Here is a 25,966-nt window from a genome sequence, read left to right as displayed (position 1 = left end):
TCGGCGACGGCGTCGCCTAAATGACAAGTCGTAACACACACTCGATATTGATGTTAAGAGTAAAGACAGAGGAGAGTGGGTGGAAGTCCCGGGACCTTATAAGGTGCCCGGGTCGATACATGCGTAAACAGAAGAAACCAAATGAACGTATATAGTTAGTAATCAGCCTGAACAGAGCACCAGGTACAAGTGTAACGCTAAGAGGGGTAACGGTGTATCGTAAGGGTAACGCATACACCAGAACTAGACCTACAGTGATCGCGTAACCCTTACAATCTATTGCCCGCCATCCTAACAATCAGACCTGATTGGTATTTCTAAACAATCATCCATACCTCGTTTTGAAATCAAAAATTATTCAGATAATCCTTGGCTGAAAATAGAAAACGAAGGCCACCCAAGTCCAGTGCTATATAATACCTATATCAAGCTTCGTTTTCTCCGCATTTGTCTTCTCCATCTACCACAAAATGTCAGTCTCCTATGACAGCCTGCATCAAAAGGTCGTTGCCCTCCGGCATATCGAGAGGCCCGTCAGAACTCAGAGTGTATTGGTTCGATACCTCCAACCTCAACTCGATTACATGCGTCGCTCTCTGAGACTTTAAAGTCCGCTTGGCACAAATATCTCTGTCGGGCTTCCCAGAGGTATCCTGCAATCGTGCGCGTTCTTTTGGTGTAAAAAAGATTGGTCCACATTTGCGTTGGTGGCGCTAGAATGTATCATGATCTAAGCTATCTAACCTCTGTGAAATGAACCCGCAATATTTCCGCTGTTTAGTGGTATCGAAAATATGGAATATTTTTCCCTTGCTGAACCAGAAGTGGAGCATTCAGCATCCACCAAACTTGCTATTAAAAAAGGGCAAAAAAATGTCTATTGCTCGCTGTGTCTACAGTAATCTACCGAGTTGACTCGTATGCCCTCTTTACCTCCTTCAGCCATCGACTCGCATAGACACCTATTAAACTTATGCCTAAGAGTACCGCATACACGAAATTCCCACCAAGTATGTTCTTCTCGATCGATAGAGAGAACAAGCTGGTTGCGGCTGCAGGTCCGATAGCTCGAATAACGCTGATGATAGTCTGAGATATTCCGTTCAAGGTTCCCAGCGAGTCCTTGGACGGTGCAGAGCTATTAACATAGATAGCTACGCAACCTTGGGTGTACGACGTATGAGACCCGGCGAACATTCAAACCCCTATTAACAAAAACTCACTGAATGCCATAAACGCAGGACACGAGAGCGCGATATGTAAACCGAGAACAACCCAAATCGTACGTTTCATCTCCATCACTGCAAGCGCGTGCATAATAGGCAGCGAAAGAAGCAGCAAGGAGTAGCACAAGTATCCTGTCACATAGAGCTTCTTGCTACCCAGACGTCGATGGATGGCCGCGAAGAAGAAAACCTGGACAAGGCCCGTGATGATCCCTTGGAGACCGAGAATGAGACCGATTGCACGGGGAGTGAACCCAAGTCCACCATTTTCTACAGAAACAGCGAACACAATAGGCTATCAAAACACGATGGATTTTAGACAAGTACTCTGTCTCGATCAAATATGAGAAACACACCAGTAAACCAAGATAGGTAATATCGCTAAATGCCAAAAAGGCATAGTTCGCGATGGCGGCACGTGCGCGCTTTGTCAGAACCGATCGAACTGACACGGAGCGTCTTGGCTGTGGTGGATGGGTGGGGACAGTGCCGTATTCGGTAGTATGATTTTCATTTTGTTTGGCTTGCACGGTATGAGTCTAGACCGTACTTTATCAATTTCGTGCCTAAATAGGGAAATCAATGATATCCACTCGCCTCTTTCAAAAACATTGCTCCTGCAACAAAGATACAGGCCGAGTAAATCGCCGAGATAAGACAGGGCAGAAAATATGGGTATTTGTTCCAGAAGGGTGTATCAAACACGCTTGGAAGAAGCTTGGCGGGGTGGCTCAATGTTCCGCCGAGGAAAGGACCCAGCGTCGAGCCAGTCGACCAGACGATGGGAAGAAAAGCGAATGCTACAAATGAATAAGATAAAGTCGCCCGTGTATATGCCGAATGCAAGACACATACCCTGAGCCTGGTTTGTCTCGTCTGTTAGTTCCACTACCATACCTTTTGCAACCCCAGCGTTTCCCTGGGTGAGTAAACATTAGATTTTGTATATAGCAATGAAAATGGCCAGAAAAAATAGGTAAAGGATTTCACTCACATTTAAAGCACCAGACATGGCCCTAGAGAACACTAACTGCCAGAACTGCTTCGATAACCCAACACAAAAGATCGATAGTGCCTGCCCGAATAGCCCGAACATGAGCACTGGGCGCCGACCTATCCGGTCTGACACCCGGCCATACTGTAGCGTGAACAAGCTCTCTGTCATGAAGAATATCGACTCCTACAATCCGTTGAATACTATCATACTTGAGGGGACCGAAGAAACGCACAATCATGCCCGCATAGTAGCCGACTTTACTCCCATCTCCGCCTGTTATTCCCGTTTCATTTACAAACTGAGCGACAAATGGACTTGGAGATGTTGTTTGTTCAGCATTCTACGACGGCTAATGAGAGACCTACTAGATGACTGTGTATGAAAGAGGTTCGGATAATTGCATCAGCAGCAAAATGGAAATTTGCTTCATGGGAAGGGGCGTCGTGGAAGCCTTGGATTCCTCATCATCTGCATTTTGGCGGCGAACAGAGCTCTCTGCGATTTGCGGAGGTAGTGATGCATCTTCATGCGGAACATGCGTAGGTCCCAGAAGCGGCTGTTGCTCGTCATTCATTTTTCAGTGAAATTCCGAGTTAATATCGTAAAGATGGCCGTTTCCGAGCGGCAGAAATGGCTGGTGCTGCGAGTAGAAAAAAACAGTGAATCATCGGGCCGACGGTACCCCTCAGGTATATAAGGGTCTTTGAATCGAAATTCGAGATTCGTGTGAATTAATCTCGTCATGGAGGCACGTGGCCGTTTAGGCTCACCACCACGTGTCTCCTCTTTTTTTTTTGATACACGTCCATAAAATAACTATGGGAGCTACATGCAAACAAGGCAAACTGCTCACAAAACACAACCGAACCGCCAAAGCTACAGAAAGAGGCGCAGAACAGAGAAGAAAGAGAGAGGAAAACAAACGAGAAAAGTAGCACGGTCAGAGAACAAGTAATGTCGCGTGGCGACGTACAGGTGGCTTAAGGCCTAACTCGGGGTAGTGGCCGTAAGGGCTGGAATGGGGTGGCGGCCTTAGGGGCGTATCTACTATATGGTTTGAGCGGCTGCCTGCGGGCCTCCTCGTCTTCGACCTATGCCCGTCCTGGCAATGAATTTCGCGACTGCTTCGAGACCTGCAAGGGAGCCAAACAGTGTGGGATCGTTAATGTTGGTGGAAAACTCACTCAGTATCCCCCTGTGTCCCGCTACAGCGGGACAGGAGGTAGTTAAATGGAAAATGGTCTCTTCCGATTCCCCGCAGGCGCACCTGGGATCGACGTCATGGTGAAATTGAGCGTGGTACTCTCCGTAATGTCCGTGCCCCGTGAGGTATTGCACGAGGCGGCACTCGAGGTCCCTGCCCAGGTTGCTAGTATTAAAGATCGGATGTAATTTGAGAGCGGGTGGGCGGGGAATGTAGTATTTCGAGTTGACTCTGGACTCTGAGTGTTCGTGCCATGCTTTCTTCCATGAGCGTACGGTCTTGAGGGTTGCCTGTTCTCTTGCCCATGTGACGGGCCACGTGCCTCTGCCTCTCAATCGATTTTGCAAGACTGGCTTGTTTTGTTTGCATATTTACTCTCATCACACCACGATGAAAAAAACATATATTCATAAGACTGTTGGCGCATATACTTAGTAGGCAGAGGACATTCCAATTTGACGCCTAAACCAATAGAATACTTGATCAAGCAGGCAATAACGCAATAGTCTTGCTACAGCGATTGCATTAAGTATGTCCCATTGTATTGCTCACTATGAGCTACACTCAGACGCAAAGCACTTCGAGCTATTCAACGGTTTTAAACTAAATCGAACGTTACTTGGATGTTAATGCTTCCCGATGCTATATCGCTTGCTGGGACACATGACCCCGATACCAAGCCTCGACCTCTTTCGAAACCTTTATCCGATCCAGCGTCCAAGTACCCAACACAAGCTGCATCGCTACGGCAGATTTCTCCGGGATAATAGGCTCGTCTAAACACGGGACGTACTCGTCCAAGACTCGTAGCTTCATTCGAGATATATGCGTCATTGTAGGACATAAATTGTGACATTGATCACTTTCAAGCTCCTCTTTCCTCGAGTCTTGTGCCTTTGCGTACTCTGTCGGCGTAATAAACTTGGAAGCGAGTCCACGCTGGAGATGGTAGAATCTAAAACTCCATTCGGGAACGATTCTCAGATGCCGGTTGAAGTATATACAACAATTTTCTCGCTTGTAGGTGTCAAATGCATAGAATGCACCTCCCCGAGTTGGCCAAAGGAGAACAATATTTTGGAATCGAGGAAATGTAAAGAAGACATGGCGGAATGCAGATGAAACATACGGTAGCACCGCGTAAGTCCTACTATCAGCTAATGTAGAAAGAAGTAAATTGTATATAGAAACAAATATATATTATTGATTTAATTAATTACAAAGTATGAACGAGAGTGAGAGTTAGAGAGGATAGGATGAGTCGTTAGGAGGCAGAACAAGCCCCCTTATATACCCGTGAACCAACCAGTCGAGTCACTTATAGGGGTGACGCGTACTTACTGCGCTTTACTGCGCATATAGCTTATTGGTTAGTTCGCACTGACTCGATTACATGGAAGATACTAGATTGTTCTAGTATGTACAAGTTATTTCTACAGCTAATCGAGCAATTCGAATAATAATTTCCACCGGGAGACGAAGAGAAGACCGAGCTGGTTGAGAGGCAGAAGCGAGCCACGGGGTCTTATCAGTCATTAGACAGGGACTCAGGAGACGGAGCAATAGTCGAAACCCATCCATCAATTTCATTTGGTGGTCATACACAGGGAGTGGCGGGGAACGAAATACTTGCACAGCATCAAGCACAACTCCTAGCACGTTGCGACCATCGAACAAAATCCCGGTTCTCCTGCCTCGATGGCTGGCTTTTAACGCCTGTACCATGCGAGAGACTTCGGCCTTTACGAACTGATTATTATCAAGTCGAAGGCGTAGCATGATCAAGCAACCCCGGAACCACATAGGAGGGGGGGGTGTCCAACCGACAACATTGAGACGTTCCATATCCGGAAATGACAAATTTGAGATACCCGGGTCTTCTGGATCTAGGCTAATGTCAATGTGTGGATTGAAAGCACCGAACTTGAAACGAGCCGACAAAAGTGCTAAATCGAACGCCAAGGGTGCAGCGGCGGTGATCAGCTGCCATTGATAGTAAGCAAACATTCTGCGGTCGTTGTTGTGGAAAAAATCAGGATTTTGAATCTGGGTCGCTTGGTCACGCAGAATCGTAGCCGCAAGATGAACAGAGAGTGACTCGGACGCATTTAGTTCCTCCCATGAACGAGTACGCCACTGTTCCAGGCCCATAACCGTAGGCGAGAGTAGATCATACAAGTCGAGGAGCCCTTCAGAAGGCGTACAAAACGAACGAGGCCATCTTCGAATAGACATAGAATAAGATATTGCACCTCTGAGATTCATGTTGAAATAAGCGTTCCTCCTAATTTGAGAATGCATGGTCACACATTCCGCAATACTTTGTGGCATATTAAGAAAAGGAAAGTGAAGGATGCCGTTGATGGTGAAGGCTCGATCTTCCAAGTCGATTACGTAGGTGAGTCTGGTGCGATATCTAGTAGGATACATCCAGTCTAACTTGTAGTCAGGAATTATGTCCATAAACGCAACCTCAGTACGATCATCAACGAGATGGTCGAGAGAGATATCGATAGGAATTTTCCATAAATGCGACCCAGCATCAGTCCCACATGGGGTAGCAAACACTTGTTCAGACGTAGGGATCCCGTGCTCGGCCCTCCACAGTAACTCATTCTCAATCAACATAATTGTCTGCTGGATCCATCCTTAATGAAAATTTATAATAAGCTATTCCGATCAATGTCATATTTCTCAAATACGAAGCTCACTCTCTCTCTCTGTTTCATCACGAGGTATTTTATCAGCCAGCATTTGACCTGCATCATAGATGCTTGCACATTTAGGTAGGCGGTTCCGAAAGAAGTGACCTATGATACGAATGTGAGTACTATTACCTTACTTTGATAGTAAAGTAGCTTACCATTATACCGGTAGGCCCAGATCCCGGTTATGAAACCTCTGGGCCTGTTGCTCTGTTTTTGGGGTGGTAGCAACCTCCAAGCAACCTCCAAGCAACCTTATAGAGCATAAAGACAAGTCACAGAAAGTAGACGAGTAAAATATAAACAAAATATCACTGATGATCACGACGAATTCGAGGGTTGCCGGTGGTGGATTTAAATAACCGGCTCGAGACACAGAGAGTTACATCACATGGATGTTACATAACGTACGCTTAACCACTGGACTAGGAATGGTGGGTCAGTAGTTATTACCGCTAGATTTCACGCATAGTGATGTATATATCTCTTTATATATGCGTTCTTCTCATAAGCTATTTTTATATAGTTCAAATTGATTTCAGCTAGGTTCCCTTGCGCAACCTAAAATCACCCATTTATGTAGAATAAATGCGGCTCTACTTTCCCCCACTCAACCGTCTCGCGAACTCTACAAACGCTCTCACAGGTCGACCTGTCATACCCTTTTCTTGGTAGGCATCTCCCCGTGGAGTGTCCATCGTTCCTGCGATATCGACGTGAGCCCATCGAACTGCCGCCTCGCCTTGGTCGTCCTCGGATGCAATGCCTTTGACAAACGACTTGAGGAATAGTGCGGCCGTACACGAGCCAGCCGACTTTCCACCAGTCTATCAATTCAAAAAAATCGTAAGTCTTTAGTTTGAATGGAAAGAGAGATGGTACATACGTTGCACAAGTCTGCGTTCGAGCTATAGATCTGAGGTCCGTACGCTTCGTCCAGCGGCATACGCCAGAACCTATCATGCTCAGCTAGACCAGCAGCATTAAGTTCATTCCACAGAGTATCACTCGTCTTTTTTGCTCTTTAATATTTAACTTTTCTGATTGAATAAAATGAAACTCACGCTGAATACACCGCTATAAACTGTTCCCAATGCAACATCCATTGCTCTATGCTCAATCAGCCAAAGACCGCCAAACTGACAGTCATGAAACTCACCCGGTGAGAGTCGCGCAATCGATAATAGTATGAGGGTTAAACTCGCTCGATCCGTACCAGAGGGTGTCAGAAAGGATAAGCCTGCCTTCAGCATCAGTGTTATCGACTTCGACAGTTTTGCCATTTATCGCATAGATACTATGAGCAGCGACAATCAGCTCAACCTCACTTTGATTACAGCCGCAAACTCACACATCGCCTGGTTTGTTGGCCGCTGGACCAGGCATGTTTTCCGTCAGTGCGACCAGAGTGACCACGTTGATCGGAATTTTGAGTTTGGCAATTGCGAGAGTGGCGGAAGATACGGCAGCTGCTCCACCCATGTCGCCACGCATAAGTTTCATGTTCTATGTAATAGAAGGCGCAGTTAGTGAGCATCTCTATTAATTTATACGTAGGTGGAGCATGATGTGAATTCTATCATGTCCCAAAAGGAGCATACTGGAAGCAGGAAATAAAAACGAAAAAAATAGGTTGCAATCTGGACGTACTGCACTAGGCTTGAGCGAAATTCCTCCAGAATCGAAAGTAATCCCCTTTCCGACAAACACTAATGGCTGGGCGTTGGGCTCCGAAGCACCCTTGTAGTGGCTAATTGGGCGATCGTAAGCCAGTGGCTGAGATTGGCGATATTTTGTGTGACATACATTTCGAGGAATTTGCACGGCTCAGAGGAGCCTTTGGCAACCGAAAGGAATGTGCGCTTGGCGCATATTCAGTATTCATAACCATGTGGAAACTATATCAACCTCACCATTCCCTTTTCCTCGGCCCATGCTTTACGGGAAGTACTAAGTAATCTCTCCTAGCCATAGTCATCTAACCTAACCCACCTTTGTCCCGTACTTTAATTTCGACATTTTCGAGACCCTCGAATTCCTTCTTAATACGCTCGGCGAATAAAGTAGGAGTCAACAAGTTGGCCGGGGTTTCCATCAACTCGCGCGCAAGGTTTTGCGAGTACGCATATATGATACCGGACTCCCATCCCAATTCGCCCGAAGATGTGGCGCCAGTTGACGGGCTAACGGAGACCGAAGGAACGGCATCCTTCTGTGCTGTCTTGAGGTGATTGTACTTGAACAGCGCAAGGTGGGCTCCGACAGCGGCAGCATGTAGATCGGAAGATCCATCCACGATGACGGAAGTTGCGCCCGCATCTCGCAGTTTCTTTATGCCCGTTCCGACAGCTCTCTTGAGTGCCTCGGGCGTCTTGGAATTGGATCCTGTCCCGAGCGAGACAGCAGCGGCCAATCGGCCATCGTTGTCCACGTTGTAAAACAATCTCGTCTCGCCAGCCTTGTCTTTTGGCTTGGACCCTTGCCACAGCGAGGCAATCGAAGGCAAGCTCGTCGATGCAGGCGCTGCAGGGTCAATAGGTACTAGATAAGCGTCGTGAACCATAGTGCGGCGCAAGTTCAGAGTTCGGACAATGGGGTTATATGCGGCGGATGGGGCACGGGGTAGTAAGCGGAGCATGTGGGTTGCTGCTCACGTGCACAACAAGTGACCAATCGGCATCCCTCTTGGTGTCATCTGTGGCTGTGTCAGTAGTGGATCTGTGATTGCGGAGGTACTGATGAACTGATAAATGCCAGGAATGGGTCAGAACCTTGACAAGTTGTGACAGTCTCCCCGCAACCCCACACGTTGAGCTTTTCAATCTATCGGTCCTCCCCCAAGATAAAATATATCCTGGCGGCAAGGCTCATGTGGTCATCTAAAACAAGTTACTTTGAACACCTCGGTTTGTATCCTGGAAACGTGCGGAAAATTCTGAAATCTAGATTCAAGCTAAGGTGGGGCCTGGAGCCCACTGGACCCAATAGTCAACTTACGGGGATAGCCCTAGTCATTTGCGGATCGGAAAGAACGTGTACCTCGTTTGTTATAACTATTTAAAGAGAGAAAGCGGCGTCTGGATCACGCGACACCAATTAGAATAAGGGAACCCACGCTTGTCGAATAGCGGCCCCACTCCGGTTTCAATTCCTAGAGCCCTATGAAAACCCGCCTGAAAGGGGCTGGAAGATGGACAACGGAATTATTTATAGCGAACAAATACTGTATTTTCTGCTGTATCTCGCAGACATTTCAATTGTGTTCTATACATAGTCCAAATCACCAGCCCCACCCTTGATTCTATATCTCGTTAGCGCACCTCCCACTGGGTATGATGTTTCTCGTAATCAAAACATGCGCGAGACCTTCTAAGGTCTGAATGTGTCGAACACGCTCTTCTTTTCTATGAATGAAATCAAACCTTGTGCCGAATTCGCTTTGCACATCGTGCTGCCGCCATCCAGTTCCTCTGACTGCCTCGTGTTTACAGCCCATGTACGTGTACCACAGCGGCATTTGTTACGTGGTAACGATACCTACGAGGATCTTTCCGCACAGATCTACAGGGTCCTTCTATCATCTTAAAGTTAGTCTCATGATTCAAGAAGTCGGTCATATTTATTGATGGAAATTCTTAGAATTGTTGTATTTCAGCGAGACTAACTTTGTTACCAAAATAACCGTGCTTGGTCTTGTAATTGAAGAAACTGTCAGCCATATGTTGACATGACAGATTGGGTGATATACCATCGATACATAGTAGTAATAATGAGGTTCAGATAAATGTATCAAGCCACGTTTGATTTCATGCACGTTTTTAAGAAACGGTGACAATATACATGAAGGTTGTGCACGGCCGCTCCGAGGCCGAGTATGAGAGATATCGGAGATTCGGCTCGTCAAAAGGTATCTTCGATTGCTCTTTAAACATGCATTAGGGTTAGATGTTCGAAACGACTAATCAAAGACGTCATGCCTCAGATAGACTTGGGCTCTCAAGGCACGCGTCCGAGCACGCAATCCAGCATGTTAAGCTCGCAACTATATACATCTAGCATTCCGATCAACGCCATCGACCTCGATTATCAGTGAGACTGTTCGATTTGTGACGACACTGACTGGAATTCTCTCCTACTACATGTTGCCACAATACCTTTGCCCAGGCCATGAGTTTGTATCGAGTGTTTAATCATGCTCAATCATGAACGGGCTGTCCATTCTATGGTCTCTGATAGCCCTGGTCGGAGTCGAGACCGATTCTCGATGGAAATGTTGCTCCGAGCTCTCCGCGTCTAGGTGGTCAAGGGCCGAACATGCATACTGTACCACTGGGCTCGAGCCTGGCTACGGTCGAGGACATCGTCCAGTTTTCAACGAAGATCCTGAAAATCCTCTCTCGATGGTAGCTGCATAATTTTTACGTATAATTTGTATGTTCATAAAGGTATGTTCCTATCTGATCATGATCTGAGCTCGCTGTACCTGCGACAAGGTCTAGGTTCGGTCGGGACGGCACCGCCACCGGAGTTGAGCCGGTGGAATTTAAATTTTCCTCGTGCTTCGAGAACATCCGGAAGTAGTTTGATACTAGTTTGAATTTGCGCTGGAGATTTACGTCAGATCAAGAAGAATGTGAAAACAAACCACCACACAAACAGAGGCCGATAAAACCCACGAGAGGCCGGGGAACTCAGCAGGAACCTTTCCCACTCAACTCGTCCTCCCACGGCAAAGCCTATGCACACTGCGCCAGTCACTAGCGGTAACGAATCTCAGCTGTGCGAACGTGATGCTCTCATTCCCAGCGGGATGATGGCGAGAACAAGGCCCCGACGCCTCTGCCCAAGTAGATATACGTGATTATGTTTATTTGTCTCGCAGAACCCATTGCTGCGACTGTCATCTAGTGGGTTTTGGACACTAGTGAGTTTTTACAGTACTGATTCTGACTTTGTTTCGAACAGTCCTTTTATCATAGACCTCGTAAACTCACTTGGGGTTACTGGTGGAGACGATAGCAAGGTTGGCTACTATGCTGGAATGATTGTAAGTATATGACCGTGCTGGTTGCCATCTTGTCTGACCCCCTTGCCTTAGGAATCAATCTTCTTTCTTACCGAGACATGCCTCATCTTCCACTATGGCCGTCTCTCGGATCGAGTTGGGCGTAGGCCAGTTGTGTTGCTTGGGCTATTTGGACTAGCATTCAGCATCGTCTCATTTGGACTCTCCCGGACCTTCATAGGCTTGGTTATCTCTCGTGCGCTGAGCGGGGCTCTCAACGTAGGTCTTCCCACAGTTCCTGTCCGCTAATTGACAATTAACGAAATTTACAGGGAAATGCAGGAGTAATCAAATCAATCGTCGCGGAACTCACGGACTCCACCAACCAAGCTCAAGGTTTTGCCTTGTTGTCGGTCACATGGTACCTTGGATCCACCCTGGGCCCACTAATCGGCGGTTCCTTGTCCAAGCCCGCAGAGAGGTTCCCCGGTGTATTTGGCTCTAGGAACCACGTGTGGACCAAACTTGGAATCAAAGGGTTCTGGTCCGACTATCCTTATTTTTTGCCTTGCTTCGTGGCGGCTGGCGTTGCCGCCTGTGCCTGGTGTGTTGCCCTCTTATTTTTGCGTGAGGTAAGTCGACGATGTTTCAATGTTCATGGGGACAATGAGGGCGGAGGTCGCTCGGCTCGGTTCTCCGTCTAGAATGTTCAATCGGCATTCCAGCGAAAGCATCCGAGTTATCCCAATTCGGTTGCTCACGCGATCACTTTACCGAACTGCGCCTTGCTCCATTCATTTGATCACTGTAATCCTGACTTTATCCGAAGCAATCTCATTTGTATATTTGGATTGATACTAACCGATTTTATTTTCGCAGACCCTCCCAGCCAAGCGTATACACCTTGTCCGCAAAGCTACCTCTGAGTATGGAACTATCACATGGGACACCGAGCGCGCTCCACCGGAAGATCCGTGCCCGGTCGACGGTCTGAAGGCTGTGATGACTCCTCGGGTCGCATGGGCCATCAGTAATTTTATGCTACTTGCGCTGGCCGATGTCGCTTGGGTTGTCCTTCAGGTGAGTTGCACTTGTTTGCGGTACATCCAATTCAATGGCCGAACTCTAACTTGGCTCCACAGCCCCTAGTTTTTGCTACCCATCGTTCAAACGGTGGTCTCTCCCTTTCTCCTCCCACTATTGGCCTCATCTTGGCTGCTCAGGGGCTTATTGGTGGAACCCTTCAGGCACCATGTTCCAGAAGATTTATGCTCGATTTGGAGCTATCAACGTCTACAGAGCCGCACTGGCTTCTTATGCATTCATGTTTATCAGCTTCACCTGGATGGTTCGGTTGGGTCTCGACGAGAGCTCGATGGGATGGCTTGTGTTGGGTGCGCATGTGGCCGTCAGCTGCGTGGCATCTCTGGGTTATGGTAAGTTCTTGCGCCGCATCACATGACCTTTTCACGTACTGAGCGAATTATATTATAAGGCTGTACATATATTCTTATTACGGCTGCATCCCCCTCTCGCGCACTCCTCGGGACCACAAACGGCCTGGCGCAAACCTCTTGCAGTTTGATTCGGGCTCTGGGGCCTGCTGGCGCAGCTAGTTTGTTTGCATACAGCTCAGGAGAAGGCGGTACGCTCGTCTATTGGGTTTGCGTTGGAGTCGTAGGGTTAGCAGGGCTGACAAGCCTGGGATTAACGGAATAGGAGCGAGGATGTGTGGGGTGGATCTGAATTCTTAAAACGATGGATGTATATTGGAGTTGGGATTTACAATGTATGTTCCTTGCATGTACCACTCATTGATTATGTATTATTCGCTGTTTCAATGGGATCCTCAGTTATCTTGCTCTTGTCGTTCTGGGTCGTGTGCTGTACATACGTTTTTTGTTGGGACTTATTGATAATTATTTGTCGCCCTGCTCAATTGGCACTTGCTCGATCTACTTGAAATTCCCGATTGATTGAACTCTAGGTCGCAGCTCAGTTGATCTCCCTCCGTATATGCGTGGTCGACTGAGTCCCAGAATGGGTCATAAGAATATTCAGTAAATCAAAGTTCAAGTCTGAGAGCCGCATTATTGATGAGATTCCTATAGGTGTCAAGTCGCTGGGGTGTGAGAAAGTTTTTTCGCAGATTGAAGTGTCCATCTGATGAAAACGACATTATTTCTGGCGAATTGGCCTCGTACAGGTTACGAAGCGAGGAGAACGAGTTGATAAAAGGGCATAGAGCCCAAGTATCTTTATCAGTATCTATTTGATGGGCTAATGTGATTGACGCAGGAGCTCTATTAAGTGCGCTTATGGTCAATGGCATCTCCGGCTACCTGTCCACCACCTAGGCTATACGAGCCCTTAGCAGCCCTTCGGTACAAGAAAATAGCCGAATAGAGATTATGAGTCCAGAGCCGAAAGAATGATATGAAGCAACACGAAGTCTAGTTACGTCGCTGCTATGCAATCGACGTCACCTATTGCATTATCCCACGCGATCAAGAACACCATCATTTTGTGTAATGCTTGTCTGAACTGAGGAGCTCTAAAAGATGTGGGGAAAGTAACTTGGAACCTGAACGTATTGATGGACTCCTCTTGTCACAGGCCTCTGTAGCCAACTCTACCTGCAGACATCCTTCACTTGAGCAAGCCACCTGCGCCAGACCTACGGAACATAATTCCTTTATAAACGTTTATCAAGCTCTTCCAGATACGGCTATCGAGATGAGTGACGAGCGGCAACCACTTTTGGAGCCTGCGCATAACCTGGGCGAGGATGCCGTTCAAGCAACAGAGGTCGCTTCAACTTCTACGGAACGACAGTCACATGATGAACACAAGCCACCAACGCCTTTGCCAAAGAAACAAATAGCCATATTGCTTCTGATGCAATTATCTGAGCCGATTGCATATTCCGTTATATAGTGAGTAATTACATTCGTGAGCAAACTAAAAGAAGAAATAATCATGTCATGAAGTCCGTTTATTGTACGACTCGTTAATGAAACAGGAGTTACAGACGGAGACGAGAGCAAGGTTGGGTATTATGCGGGAATGATTGTACGTGAAAGACTCCTCTTTAAATGATCCCGTCCAAACTCCGCTTAGGAATCGATATTCTTCCTCACGGAGAGCCTGTTCACGCTCCAGTACGGCCGCGTTTCAGACCGTATTGGCCGTCGTCCAGTGCTGATGTTTGGACTTTTTGGACAAGCAGTCTCGATATTCTCGGTCGGTTTGTCAAAGCGGTACTGGCAACTAGTCTTTTCAAGAGCGATATCAGGTGCATTAAATGTATGTAGAACTCTTGGATCAAAAAGTCATTCAGATTTACCATCCGACGACAATGATACAGGGAAACACAGGTGTTGCTAAGAGCATGGTGGTAGAGTTGACGGACGAAACAAATCAGGCCCAGGGTAATTTGTTCAGTTTATACGCCCATTGTATCTTACTTATGCAGGGAGCTTTCAGCCTTTGCTTTCATTCCTATTGTCTGGTCTGCAGGCTCAACTTTAGGTCCTTTCGTAGGAGGAACATTAAGTCACCCCGCTAAGCTACTTCCCAGCATGTTCGATACGCCTTTCTGGCACAAATACCCATATTTCCTCCCGTGCCTTGTCGCTGCGATCTATGCGGCCTGTGTTTGTTGTCGGTGCATTATTCCTGAAGGAGGCAAGTCGGCTCTACTCGGCTCTACGGATATTTACTAAGCCACCAGATGTAGACCCACACAGTGCATACTGGTTGCAATCCAAATGAAGTAGCTGAGTGTGCGAATGACCCTCCACAACCAAAAAGCTCGGTACCAGTTCGAGCAGTTCTCACCAAACGCGCGCGAATTGCGATTGCAAATTATGCGGCCCTGGCCTTTACCGACATAACCTATCTTGCTTTACTGGTGAGTTTTCTTTTTGTTTTGATAAATTGGTTATTAATCTTTAACTTGCGTACAATGATTAGCCAGTCATTTTGCTGTATCTGTAAAGGACGGCGGATTGGGATTCAGTCCCCGCACCATCGGCCTTGTGCTTGGCCTTCAAGGGATCACCGCCGGCGCCGTTCAAGCCTGCCTCTTTGCCCCTCTCCATCGGCGTTTCGGTAGCAAATCGATTCTCATGACTGGATATTTATGCTACATCTTACTCATCATCGTTGCCCATTATGCATATATTCGCAACAACAGAGACAAGATGGGCGCTCTGGGGTTTTCTAGGACTTCATATTGCAATCTCGTGCCCCGCATTTATGACATTTGGTGAGTCAACCTTAGGATTATTTGAGTTTAGTTTGATTCATAGTTTTGGGGCTTTGTAGGTTGCATGGCAATATATGTCAATAGTTCTGCCCCGTCCAAGGACTCTCTCGGAACCCTGAACGGAATCTCCCAAACCACAATCAGCATTATTAGAGCCATCGGGCCAGCAACAGCAACAAGCCTATTCTCCCTTTCCGTCCAGAAAAATATACTTGGGGGAAACCTCATCTACGCAATACTATTGGTGATGTGTCTTGTAGCACTTTATGCAAGCCGATGGCTAAAAGAAGAAAAGAGGGCGTACGAGTGATCCTATTTACCAAGACACATTGGTATGGATATTAAAGAGGTTAGGCACAGTCCAAACTTTCAAATTCTGGACTATCTACAATCCTCAAGCGCGGCTGTTCGCAACACGCTCTTAGTCACACAGCTAGAGTTCAAATTCAATTACTTTGAGTTTTGGGCTTTTGAACTTGCTTAAACCTCTCATTTTTCATGTGCATTTAGCTACTAAGTGTACAATATAAATCATTTGATGAACAATATTGCCAAAATGACGTACCGTGTGATGGCACTGGTCTCGGGATATACTGTGTATATAAGAATTTATCGTGCGACAATGAGCCGCGTAAATAGTCAAGACTTAAGTCACTTGTATTCGTCGAGACTAGAATAGATACATAAAATTTCGGGTACCTGATCCTTAAAAGGATATGGGTACTATACATGGTCATATCGACTCTTTTAATAGGGTGGCTTGGAACAAGGTAACGATCAATACATGTGATGCATTCAGAGACACAATAGACGAAGCACTGGTACGCTACCAATGCGTTACAGATAGAGTGAATCTCCATACTTGTAGCAATAAGTTCAAGCCAGACCAAATACCCATATTTATTGCCTTGCCTTATTGCGGCCATATATGCAGGGTGTGTGCTTATTATCGGAGTACTGTTTCTGAAGGAGGTTCGTACCCCTTAATTAGCTTCTCTACCCAACACTAAATGGTTGATTGATCAAACAGACACACGTTGTACATACCAATCATAGTACTAATGATACAGCTGAGCCTGGAATCGGGTCTGCTGCTCTCCCACAGTCTAGGCGAACAGTATCGGTTTGGTCGGTTCTCACAAAACGGACTTGCATTGCAATCGTAAATTATGCGTTTCTAGCATTTAGTGACATCACTTATTTTGGGCTGTTGCTGCGTTTGTTCTTGGCTAAGTTGGAGCAACCTTTCGTCCTCATTTGTGTAATTCTGGGTCTTCAAGGAATCGTCACTGGGCTTTTCCAGATTTCTTCTTTGCGCCCGTTCATCGACGTTTTGGCACCAAAAGGATCTATGTCACAGGGTATACTGTTACATTTTCTTGATTCTGTTACTGCCTATTATGCATTTACTTGCCGAGATAGGGATGAGACACACAATTTGGGTCCTCTTGGGTCGTCAGATCGCAACTTTGTGTCTTGCCGTTATGGCATTCAGTGAGCCATTGATATAATTACCTCTGATTTATTCTGGAGCCTCACGCAACATACAGGCTGCATAGCAATATGTCAATAGCTCTGCCCCATCTAAGGATTCCCTTGGGACCCTGAACGGAATCTCCCAAGCGGCGACCAGCATCATCAGAGCCATAGGGCCCGCAACTGCGACGAGCCTATTCTCTCTTTCTGTAGAGAAGAACATACTCAGGGGGGATTTTTGTTTATGTGACGTTTTTAATATAATTGTGTAGGCCTTTACGCGACTAAATGGTTAACGGATGAGAAGAGAGCATACGAATGATACAAATTTCAAATTCTTTGTGTACTAGCGGTGCAAACAAGTATTACTACACTACAGTTCTATTGAACGAGATAACGAAGCACAGATAAGAAATCGTATGACTCAAATCATGGCTTGTATGATGACTCACCTTGTGACTTGTTTATTGACTCATGCAATGACTCGTTCTTCCTTTTCTGTACGCGCACACGTATCTGCTTGCAGCTCGTGCATAATCCTTGGATCCTGATAAATTTCGGCCCAGGGCTCCTAATCATTCTATTTTATTGTCTATAATAGCCAATGCGATATATGTCTGTTTATTATGCATATAGTCGCGTCCCGTTCGTTCCCACAGCGCTCAATCTTGAGGAACAATTCTCCTCAATAGATTCAACCCTCCATAATGCCAGTATGGATTACTCGAAGGTTCATCCAAGCCACAATCTATAGAAGCTTCTTGTGTACTTCCGAATTGCTTTCCCAGGCATGAGGACCCTTATCGGAGATGATAGCCATATCCAAACTCAGGAATAAGACCGGTTTAGAACCGGTGCTTAGCTTACACAACATCATATGTTATAGTCACCAAGCCTCCGTACCACTTGCGAAGGAATGCTCCATATGAACGTAAACAATATTACAATGAACTACACAAACTACAAAAGTGGGGCGAAGACGTCGAAGGCAAGGGAACCCCTCCTAGGCTCCGCCCGTGCGGATTGGGGTCTCTCAAGGAGAGTCGCTAAAGATTGTGTGACGCGAGAGCTCGGGTAGCTGGACGTTGTTGAGCGACTGATGGGGCTGGGAGACAACAACCCACAGCAGCTAGCCCAGACGATCACGTGACAAAAGGAAACACCAGGGGGCATTCGTACTGGCCGACCTAGTAAACGTATACACGCTCTTATGTATTTTTTTTCTGCTTTTGTCCCCTGGTACATATTATTGGCTATTTACTAGGTTTCGGCCAAGATCTAATAAGGTTGAACTGTAATGGCTCCAATTAAAATTAAACCTCTATGTCTAATGATACGCATGCGGGCCACTAATGCTCCTGGGCATTCACCTTGTATCACCCTTTGCTTGAAGTGGTGCGGAGCAATTTGACTTGCGCGCAAGTAGCTCCCGCAGCCATTGATAATACTGATCAAAACGACTTTGTGGAACGAGAGACAATGAGGCAGCACATCATGACAACTTTTTGCTCAAGTTCGGTCTGTTGTATTATGACTTTAAAGTCTCAGATCATGTCCTGTCCCTATAAGAACAGTTGTAAAAACAAGATTTAGTTGTAGATAAATTTGTATGTCCGGTGTTTCAGCGGGTGTTTGGCGGAGCCGTGTGGCATCATCGCACCAATTCAATGAAGGAAAATCGTAAAGGTTTTCGCGTCTAAATACAGTAACCCAAGCCAGTCTACGTAACATGACAGAAGGGATATAGCCAGTCCAAAAGATGAGAATATTCAATCCAAGTCATAAAACAGCATGTAAAAAAACATAGGAAAGACAGGTGTAGAGAGGTTGAACATCTACAAGTCCAAATCGAGAGTCACTACATAGGGGTAACATGCTAGAAGGGAGAGGTATGGTACAAAAACTCAACATAATCAAATAATAAATAAAGAACGAGACGTCTAGAACCGGCGGCAAAGTGTGAAGGCGGCCAGCACAAAGAGGGTCACAATCATAAACATCGCTAGGCTCGAACCAACCTTGTAACCGGGTTTGAGAGTGCTAGATTCGAGCTCAACGACTCGTCGCTTTGGTATTCTGGCCCTCTTCTCGGCAGAGGGCTCGAGAGGAGCCATGCTGGCACGAGCAGCATCGAGTCGTTCGGCGAGTGTCATTTTGCTCACATCCCTGCTCTTTGGTCTCTCGACACCTTTTGGCAATGGGTTTGCATTCAGGTCCACAGAATCTGTGTGCACCATTGTCCCGAAGCGAATTTTCCCGCTTGCGATTGGCGAGGTGGAAGCGTATGCCTGGGTAAGTCCTGGTCCGTATTTCCCTGGGGCATGGGGTCTCTGAACACGGTGATTTTTTGCTGAGAGTCAGGGGTAAAGAATGCGGGGGTGTGAGGGGGAAGGACTGGAAGAACCACACTCTCGCGAAGGCGATCCATGCGTACAATCACACCACGAGCGAGGTGAGTGTCATTTTGCTCACATCCCTGCTCTTTGGTCTCTCGACACCTTTTGGCAATGGGTTTGCATTCAGGTCCACAGAATCTGTGTGCACCATTGTCCCGAAGCGAATTTTCCCGCTTGCGATTGGCGAGGTGGAAGCGTGCCTGGGTAAGTCCTGGTCCGTATTTCCTGGGGCATGTGGGTCTCTGAACACGGTGATTTTTTGCTGAGAGTCAGGGTAAAGAATGCGGGGTGTGAGGGGGAAGGACTGGAAGAACCACACTCTCGCGAAGGCGATCCTGCGTACAATCACACCACGAGCGAGGTCGTCTTCCGAGATCGACCTTCGGTCAGGTCAAGCGACACCTGGTCCGAAGTCAGTTGCACGTTCGACGCGACGAGAATATGCTCGATATGCTGCTGAGTGGGGGTACCGTAAGATAGAAGTACATCTCGTCGGAGTAGGAGAGGTCGAGATACTTGGAATCCAGTCGCTTGTCTTGACCACCTGGATGTTTGAAACCTCGAAGGTCGAGCTGAACCTGTCTTATAAATTAATAAATGTCGAATTGATAGTTGAAACGAACTAACGTAAGCTCTATTCCAGCTGCCAAGCGTTTCTGCAGTACTCCCTTGAACGAACCAGCCAAGATACTCGTCAACTCCACGGGAGAGGCTGTCGAAAGCATGAACACTGCAGACGGGTCTTCAGCCTTCGCTTCCCGGTACCTCTCCATCACATCCAACGGCACATCGCACGACACATCAGCTGATGCCGGTAGTTCGCATGGTTAAACATCGGCAGCATCGTCAGGTACATCTTGTCAGTCCCTTGCACAACAAACTTGTAGTCTGCTGCAGTCACAGTGTTCCTGAATGCACGTCTAATCTTCACGTTGCTTCTCTCCCAGGACACCCGCCCACGCCGCTCACCTTGATCTCCTCGTGCGCGATCCGCTTGAACGCATCCGTCACGCTCTTCGTAAAGTTCGCCACAGTCGGGAACGGACTCATCACGTTCACAAGTATGTCCAGGTCCTGCTCCCGACCACTCCCAGCCGCGACTTGAACACCTCCGCGCACACCCCGTACGTCTTCTGGTCCATCTGGCTCGACTGGATGAACAGCGGCTTGTCGTATATGTTGTTTCCACCTTCGTCACGCTCAGTCGCTCGTAGATCCGAGTGTTCAGGTAGTTCGCCTCCACCACGTCCGAGTTCACCTCGCCGTTCGGAAGCCGGAAGTTGCATGCGAACGCGTTGATCGCAGGTCCGACACCATCTCGTGCAGCAGCGACATCGCCTTGGCGTCTTGCACCAGCTCCTCGTTCGGTCGGTTCACGATCGTGTCCGGATGTACTCTCGCTGCTTCCGGATCGCGTCCTGTCCCAGCTGCTGGCGCTCAGCAGGGATCGCCTTGAGCGGCACACGATCAGCGACGAGTCGTCCATGGTCCATCGTCGCCCAGTGCGTGTAGATCTGCCATACAAATGAGTATATGCGCGCTCACCAGTCCACATTATCTCACCTTGGTGCAGCTGAACAGCGACTCTCCAAGCAGCGACCCGTACCCGTGCTTGCAGTCCGATCATCCGATGCGACAGCCACGCACCCACAGCGCTCGCACCCGGCTTGCTTCCTTCGATCCCGTACACTCCCATGCTCTCCGTCCCGTCCGAGTCCTTGTACACGTTCGGGTTCGTCCACGTCACAAGGTACCGCATCCGCCCGTCCCGGTAGCACAGGCCACCGGCCGGGTACGGGATGTAGCCAGACTTGTGCGGGTCGATGGTGATCGAGTCGGCGAACCGCATACTCGAGCTGAGACCGGGTGTAGTCGCTGAGAGCTTGCTCGGGCACAATCGATCCGTTGCTGAGGGACGTCGGGCTCGTGAAGGAACGAGGCATAGTACCCTCCCCATGCTGCGTCTGCGTGGACGGCAAAGGAGAGACCGAGGGCCTGGTACTTGGACCTGAGCTGGACTACGCCTTTGATGGGGTCGACTGCGCCGTGCTCGGTGGAGCCCATGATGGCGACGACGGCGTATACTGGGGTGCGGGTGATGAGGCACTGGTGGAGCTGCTCGTCGAGCTTGGGATAGACATGCGTGCGTCGATGTCGACCGGAACGTCAATGATGTGCTCAGAGCCGATACCGGTCACAGCTAAGGGAAATTAGACGCTGAGAATCATAGAGGATATCATATTACTCACCTGCACCCTTTGGCCAAGAGTAATGTTTTTGTTGTTCCGACAAAATATTTGCTGGGCTTTATGCCGAACTTCTTCTCAAGTACGTCCTTGCCGCAAGTTTGGATCAAATATCTGCATTCTCATTATGAGTAAATCTCTCGACTTGGACCGATTTGTTTGACGTACGGATTCAGAGCAGTGCTCAATGCTCCAGCTGAGATGGCGTATTCGCTCTGTAACCTCTCTGGAATATCAAATACTGTCTCGGCTTCAGGTTCATCAATTCCCAAGCAGTAGCCGGCTCAACAACTTAATCTCCCCTGTGCTGAGTTCGATCTCGAACTCATTGCGAATGAAGTCAAGCGGTGCACCAGGCTCCATGGCGCATGCGAGTGAAAGTGGTAGAATTTCATATTGCGTGCCGCCCTGGTCACGAAGAGTGAGTGGACATTCATTTTCAAATTAGAAGCTCCATACCACATTGATTCGAGGTTGGCCACAGAGCCACCACAAAATGTGCCCCCAAGGCTTGGAGCTTTCGGTATTCGAAATGTTGTAGCCCACATCTGGCATAGCTGTAGCCCAACATCACGCTCAATTACGCTGTGAGCGGACTGGATTCGGTGCAAACGTTGTTCGGATTCTGCCGGGCGGTTAGTTACTTATGCCAAGACGAGGTGGCTGGGCAACTTACGAATAGGGCGGCTGCAAGATAGCCCAGTAATCCGGGAAGGGACGTATCTCCGTTCATGTGTGCATTGTACCGAGGTGACCAAAATGGGATCGAGTGCTCGGACAGTGCGCCCACTAGTTCCTTCAGTGCGACGTCGAGCTCAGACATTTCCTTTTGAAACACAGCCGAAGCTTGCATTTCTTTGCCGATAAATTTCTACACGATTAGATTAGTCGATACGTTCACAATAAGCTTGCTTCTAAACTCACTGGGTCTTCAGGTTGGTACGCCAAGCGAGCATGCTCAGTTTGGTCTGCAACGGAGTTCAAGAATTGTTTAAGAAAACCAATATTTTCAGCCTTGGGTCCAAGGAACCAAGCACCGAGACGGTCATGTCGAGTGCTGGAAGCATCGAAATAGAAGTAGTGGAGGTGTGGAGCTCGATACGTCAGATTCGACGCTGAACCCAGAAAAAGACCTCGCTGACGGGGCTCGGACAGTCGGTAGAGGCTGCTGACCCCGAGAAAGAGAAAGATCCAGTAGTTTGAGAGGTAACTGTAGCATTGCTGGGTGAGGGGTTGAGTGAAGTGAACTCGAATCGACCTATTTTATAACAGCGTGATATGAGAAAGCATATTGCAAGTGGAATAGAGGTGAGCCTTGGGCGATGTTAGACTCGGGCTGTGAGTGAACGGTGATTACATCGCCTGTTCTTCGGCCGGGCGGAGCAGGTTCATCGTTGAATCCACACACAGACTTCGCCGATCGAATCAGACCCTCTCTGCCGATCGCTGTATATGATCATAGTATTTATTGTAGTACACCCCCTTATTTCCCCACCAGACTGGAGCTAAGCGAGATGATATTGTCGCAGCATTCGTTAGATAGCTCGGCGGATGGAGAAGTCACAATTACTTCATGACCCAGGCCGGAGGATACATCACGGAGAGAGTCATAACGCTACAGTAGCGTCACGAAATTGATTGATAGCGCTCTGCCCGTCTGCATAGCCAGATCAAGGTCAAGATCAGACCGAGGTTAGCCTCTTTTGTCTTGACAATCCCATGTCACGTGAATCACTCGGTCCGCTCAATTCAATTCTGTGGCTATGTGAATCTGACGTTAAATTTGACTGGGTTCATTACAGGTATACTTGAGCTACGAATATTTGCCCACCTAACCCTTACACTATATCCCTGATATGATTGATATACCAAATCATAGACCAACTCCAAAAAAGGTGGCTGTCCACCCTCTACTTGAGCTGCTCATCTCAAGGCCCGCGACTACATAACAGCTACATATCGAACCGAGCAGCATAGCCAGCTACTATGCAGTTTTAGCCCCTGCGCCCAATATACACATTTAGGGACTTCCCAATCCTAGACCAGGATTATCCAACCAAACAATAACACTTTTATCCGGTCATGAGCCAGCAAAGTGCTTTGAACATGAATTATGAGTTACCGTTCGGATCATGTGTTTATTCCGTTCTACTGGACAAGGAGGTCTCTCTTATATATTAGCAATTTTGATCGTTCGCGGGCTCGTTCTCAACGAGTTCCATCCTTATTGCGCAAAGACAAAAGCTAATATTTGTGCGGATTGAGTCCCAGTGTGTACGCTCCTATGCACATGGATATATCCAGTTGAGCTGCTTCAGTTGAAAGGGCTTGAGAATTGCATGCACTGGATTACATATGGCACTTTGTTCCTATTCTTTGGATAGCAGATCCGAGAGCATGGTGCTCACCTCACATTCTCTATGGGTACACTACGATGAATATACTTGTTTCCTCAAAAGAATCGCAATGCAAGTTCGGCCTCCGGACACCCACGTTGCGATCACCTTACAGCGCTCGGAGTAATAACGCCGGGTAAAGGTCACGGACCCAAGGAGCAAGGAGTCATGGAAGATGGCGGAGAGTGATAAAGCCAGAATTTACAAACCTAGGTGTATTCGTGCCCAGGTTTTGCAAATTTACCATATAGAAGCCTATCGAATCAAGCGTCACGTCCAATTTCATGATTATCACAGTTGTCTCTATTCAATTGATCGCAGTACCTGAAGATTCGGGCCACATTCGGGCAAAGACCATAAGCGATCACGTGCGAGAGCTCGGCTCCCTGATAATACATCCACGCTCCACTAGTCGGGATCCCTATCAACATCACATATCTCGCATATCGGCCTCTTGTCTATCAGAAATACTCAACGGAACTTGGCTTTAAAGTTCGTTGCATTTATCAAAAAACACGTGTTTGTACGAGGGGACGGAGATTGCCATGAGGTTCTATGATTCACCTGTCGTGCTTGTGGAGGCTTCACTGGAATTTGTTCCATCGCGCAATGGAGCACACACTGCTGGTATTACGGAGTGCATACCATGAATTCGCCTATTGCCAAGACGCCCCCTGCTATTGCCATGTGATGTACTAATTCGGCTCACGCGCACCAGGCGCTTGTTCATTTGAGTAAGCACCATATTTCCCAAACACCGAGGAGTTAAGCGTGTGTGTATATGTGTGTCCCACCAAGAATAATACAATGAACCAACAGGTTTAACCGAGATAGGTGTCCGTCATTGTGACTCACCAAGTTCTGCGGCTGGTCATATCATGGAGCACCGGCAACGGCGCATCATCTCATACTTACCCACAAATGCACATCTAGAAATATCAACGTAATGCAGCACGCATTGTAGTAGCTGTGTGACCCGGAAATCTTGGATTACAAGCGTAGTGGAAGCTTTGGGTTAATTAAGAACCCTTGCAAGGTCCAATATTCGATAGTCAATTTCATAACCCAGGCTCACATTTAGGTCTGGGAGCCAGGGCTTTCGTGAGCCCCCCAGACGCTCGAGCGGAAGACCAGATACTCTTATATGGGATACATGGTGGGCGCTTTTCACTTGGAAGTCCCCTCTAAAACAATGATTATTGTTATACAAAACTTTCAACTAATTATTTACGGGGATAGCTGGGTTATATGTGATAGCAAGTCCGAGAGCGTGGAATAAATGGGACATTAAACAGTGTCTCAGCGTGTGCCGTTGGAGAATATCATGATCAATGTGGAACATGTGGTTTGGGGTTGCCTGGAAGGAGGGTAATCCCGTAAGAGCCGAACGCCTACTAAATACGCAGTTCGGAACAGAGATATAGCACATATATGCGTATCTTTTAATACCGTATGATTGGTCCAGCCATGTGTTTGCTTAGTCCAGCAAAATTGACTCTCCAGTGCTCCAATAGTGCCTAACGTAAGGATGTCGATTCATACTCCAACCACGTGACTCAAGCCACCTTACCTAGTCTCATGAGACCTGACCCAGCAACTTTGGCTGGGCTGCTTTGGTATGTTCATCCTCTAACAGCAGATATATAAACATAGGTAAATTGATTTGCTTTGTGTCCCTTTTCTATCCTGCCAGAATACGTAGGCGTTCCCGAGATTAGATAGAGACCAAATCCTCATGTGAAAAATGCGTCCAGAGGTAGATTTTCAATGTCTTTTTCCGGTGCTACTTCATCGAGCTCTCAGACATTTTCTGCAAAAAACTAACCTCTCTCAAGCATAGCAATAACTGAATTGTCTAGAAACTCTACCTGGGTATTCATGCCTATGGGTGACGTGTATGCTTGATTCAACAGGCCATAATAAACCAACCATGATATCTTCTGTAACCAGTAAGTGTTAGCGGGCAAAATATTCACACATTTCTTCACGGAATATAGTGCTTACACCTCATCGGACACTCAGTGATTACGCGACTATTTCACTCG

At 47.4% G+C, this 25,966-nt stretch overlaps 3 protein-coding genes across 3 annotated transcripts; 1 reads left to right on the top strand and 2 right to left on the bottom strand.

Moving 5' to 3' along the window:
- Nucleotides 1-903: 903 nt before the first annotated feature.
- On the bottom strand, nt 904-8,770 carry RhiXN_00069 (leucine aminopeptidase; the record flags this gene model as incomplete). The annotated part of the gene is made up of 25 exons (XM_043319888.1): nt 904-1,163; nt 1,224-1,521; nt 1,583-1,749; nt 1,820-2,026; nt 2,082-2,145; nt 2,221-2,406; nt 2,456-2,537; nt 2,589-2,779; nt 3,197-3,356; nt 3,408-3,428; nt 3,491-3,592; nt 4,104-4,584; nt 4,852-6,075; nt 6,139-6,237; nt 6,291-6,342; nt 6,544-6,557; nt 6,794-6,959; nt 7,019-7,144; nt 7,197-7,242; nt 7,292-7,429; nt 7,484-7,638; nt 7,783-7,882; nt 7,939-7,994; nt 8,046-8,068; nt 8,125-8,770. 25 exons carry the CDS (start codon nt 8,768-8,770, stop codon nt 904-906), a joined length of 5,064 nt encoding a protein of 1,687 aa, XP_043178900.1.
- Nucleotides 8,771-10,995: 2,225 nt separating this feature from the next.
- On the top strand, nt 10,996-14,862 carry RhiXN_00068 (major facilitator superfamily transporter; the record flags this gene model as incomplete). The annotated part of the gene is made up of 15 exons (XM_043319887.1): nt 10,996-11,039; nt 11,098-11,179; nt 11,231-11,416; nt 11,470-11,769; nt 12,017-12,217; nt 12,280-12,301; nt 12,361-12,573; nt 12,633-12,782; nt 13,125-13,197; nt 13,249-13,264; nt 13,754-14,073; nt 14,128-14,209; nt 14,258-14,443; nt 14,505-14,568; nt 14,624-14,862. 15 exons carry the CDS (start codon nt 10,996-10,998, stop codon nt 14,860-14,862), a joined length of 2,178 nt encoding a protein of 725 aa, XP_043178899.1.
- Nucleotides 14,863-18,823: 3,961 nt separating this feature from the next.
- On the bottom strand, nt 18,824-22,985 carry RhiXN_00067 (pyridoxal-dependent decarboxylase domain protein; the record flags this gene model as incomplete). The annotated part of the gene is made up of 20 exons (XM_043319886.1): nt 18,824-19,213; nt 19,356-19,583; nt 19,631-19,681; nt 19,750-19,857; nt 19,903-20,084; nt 20,161-20,170; nt 20,249-20,425; nt 20,469-20,793; nt 20,843-21,274; nt 21,302-21,479; nt 21,529-21,535; nt 21,612-21,639; nt 21,694-21,775; nt 21,879-21,933; nt 21,985-22,073; nt 22,123-22,150; nt 22,202-22,396; nt 22,450-22,582; nt 22,699-22,783; nt 22,934-22,985. 20 exons carry the CDS (start codon nt 22,983-22,985, stop codon nt 18,824-18,826), a joined length of 2,835 nt encoding a protein of 944 aa, XP_043178898.1.
- Nucleotides 22,986-25,966: the final 2,981 nt, after the last annotated feature.

The sequence above is a fragment of the Rhizoctonia solani genome, chromosome 4 (assembly GCF_016906535.1).
Source record: "Rhizoctonia solani chromosome 4, complete sequence".
Lineage (NCBI taxonomy): Eukaryota > Fungi > Basidiomycota > Agaricomycetes > Cantharellales > Ceratobasidiaceae > Rhizoctonia > Rhizoctonia solani.
The sequence above is the reverse complement of the archived record's forward strand: the minus strand, read 5'-3'. Positions and strand labels throughout refer to the sequence as shown.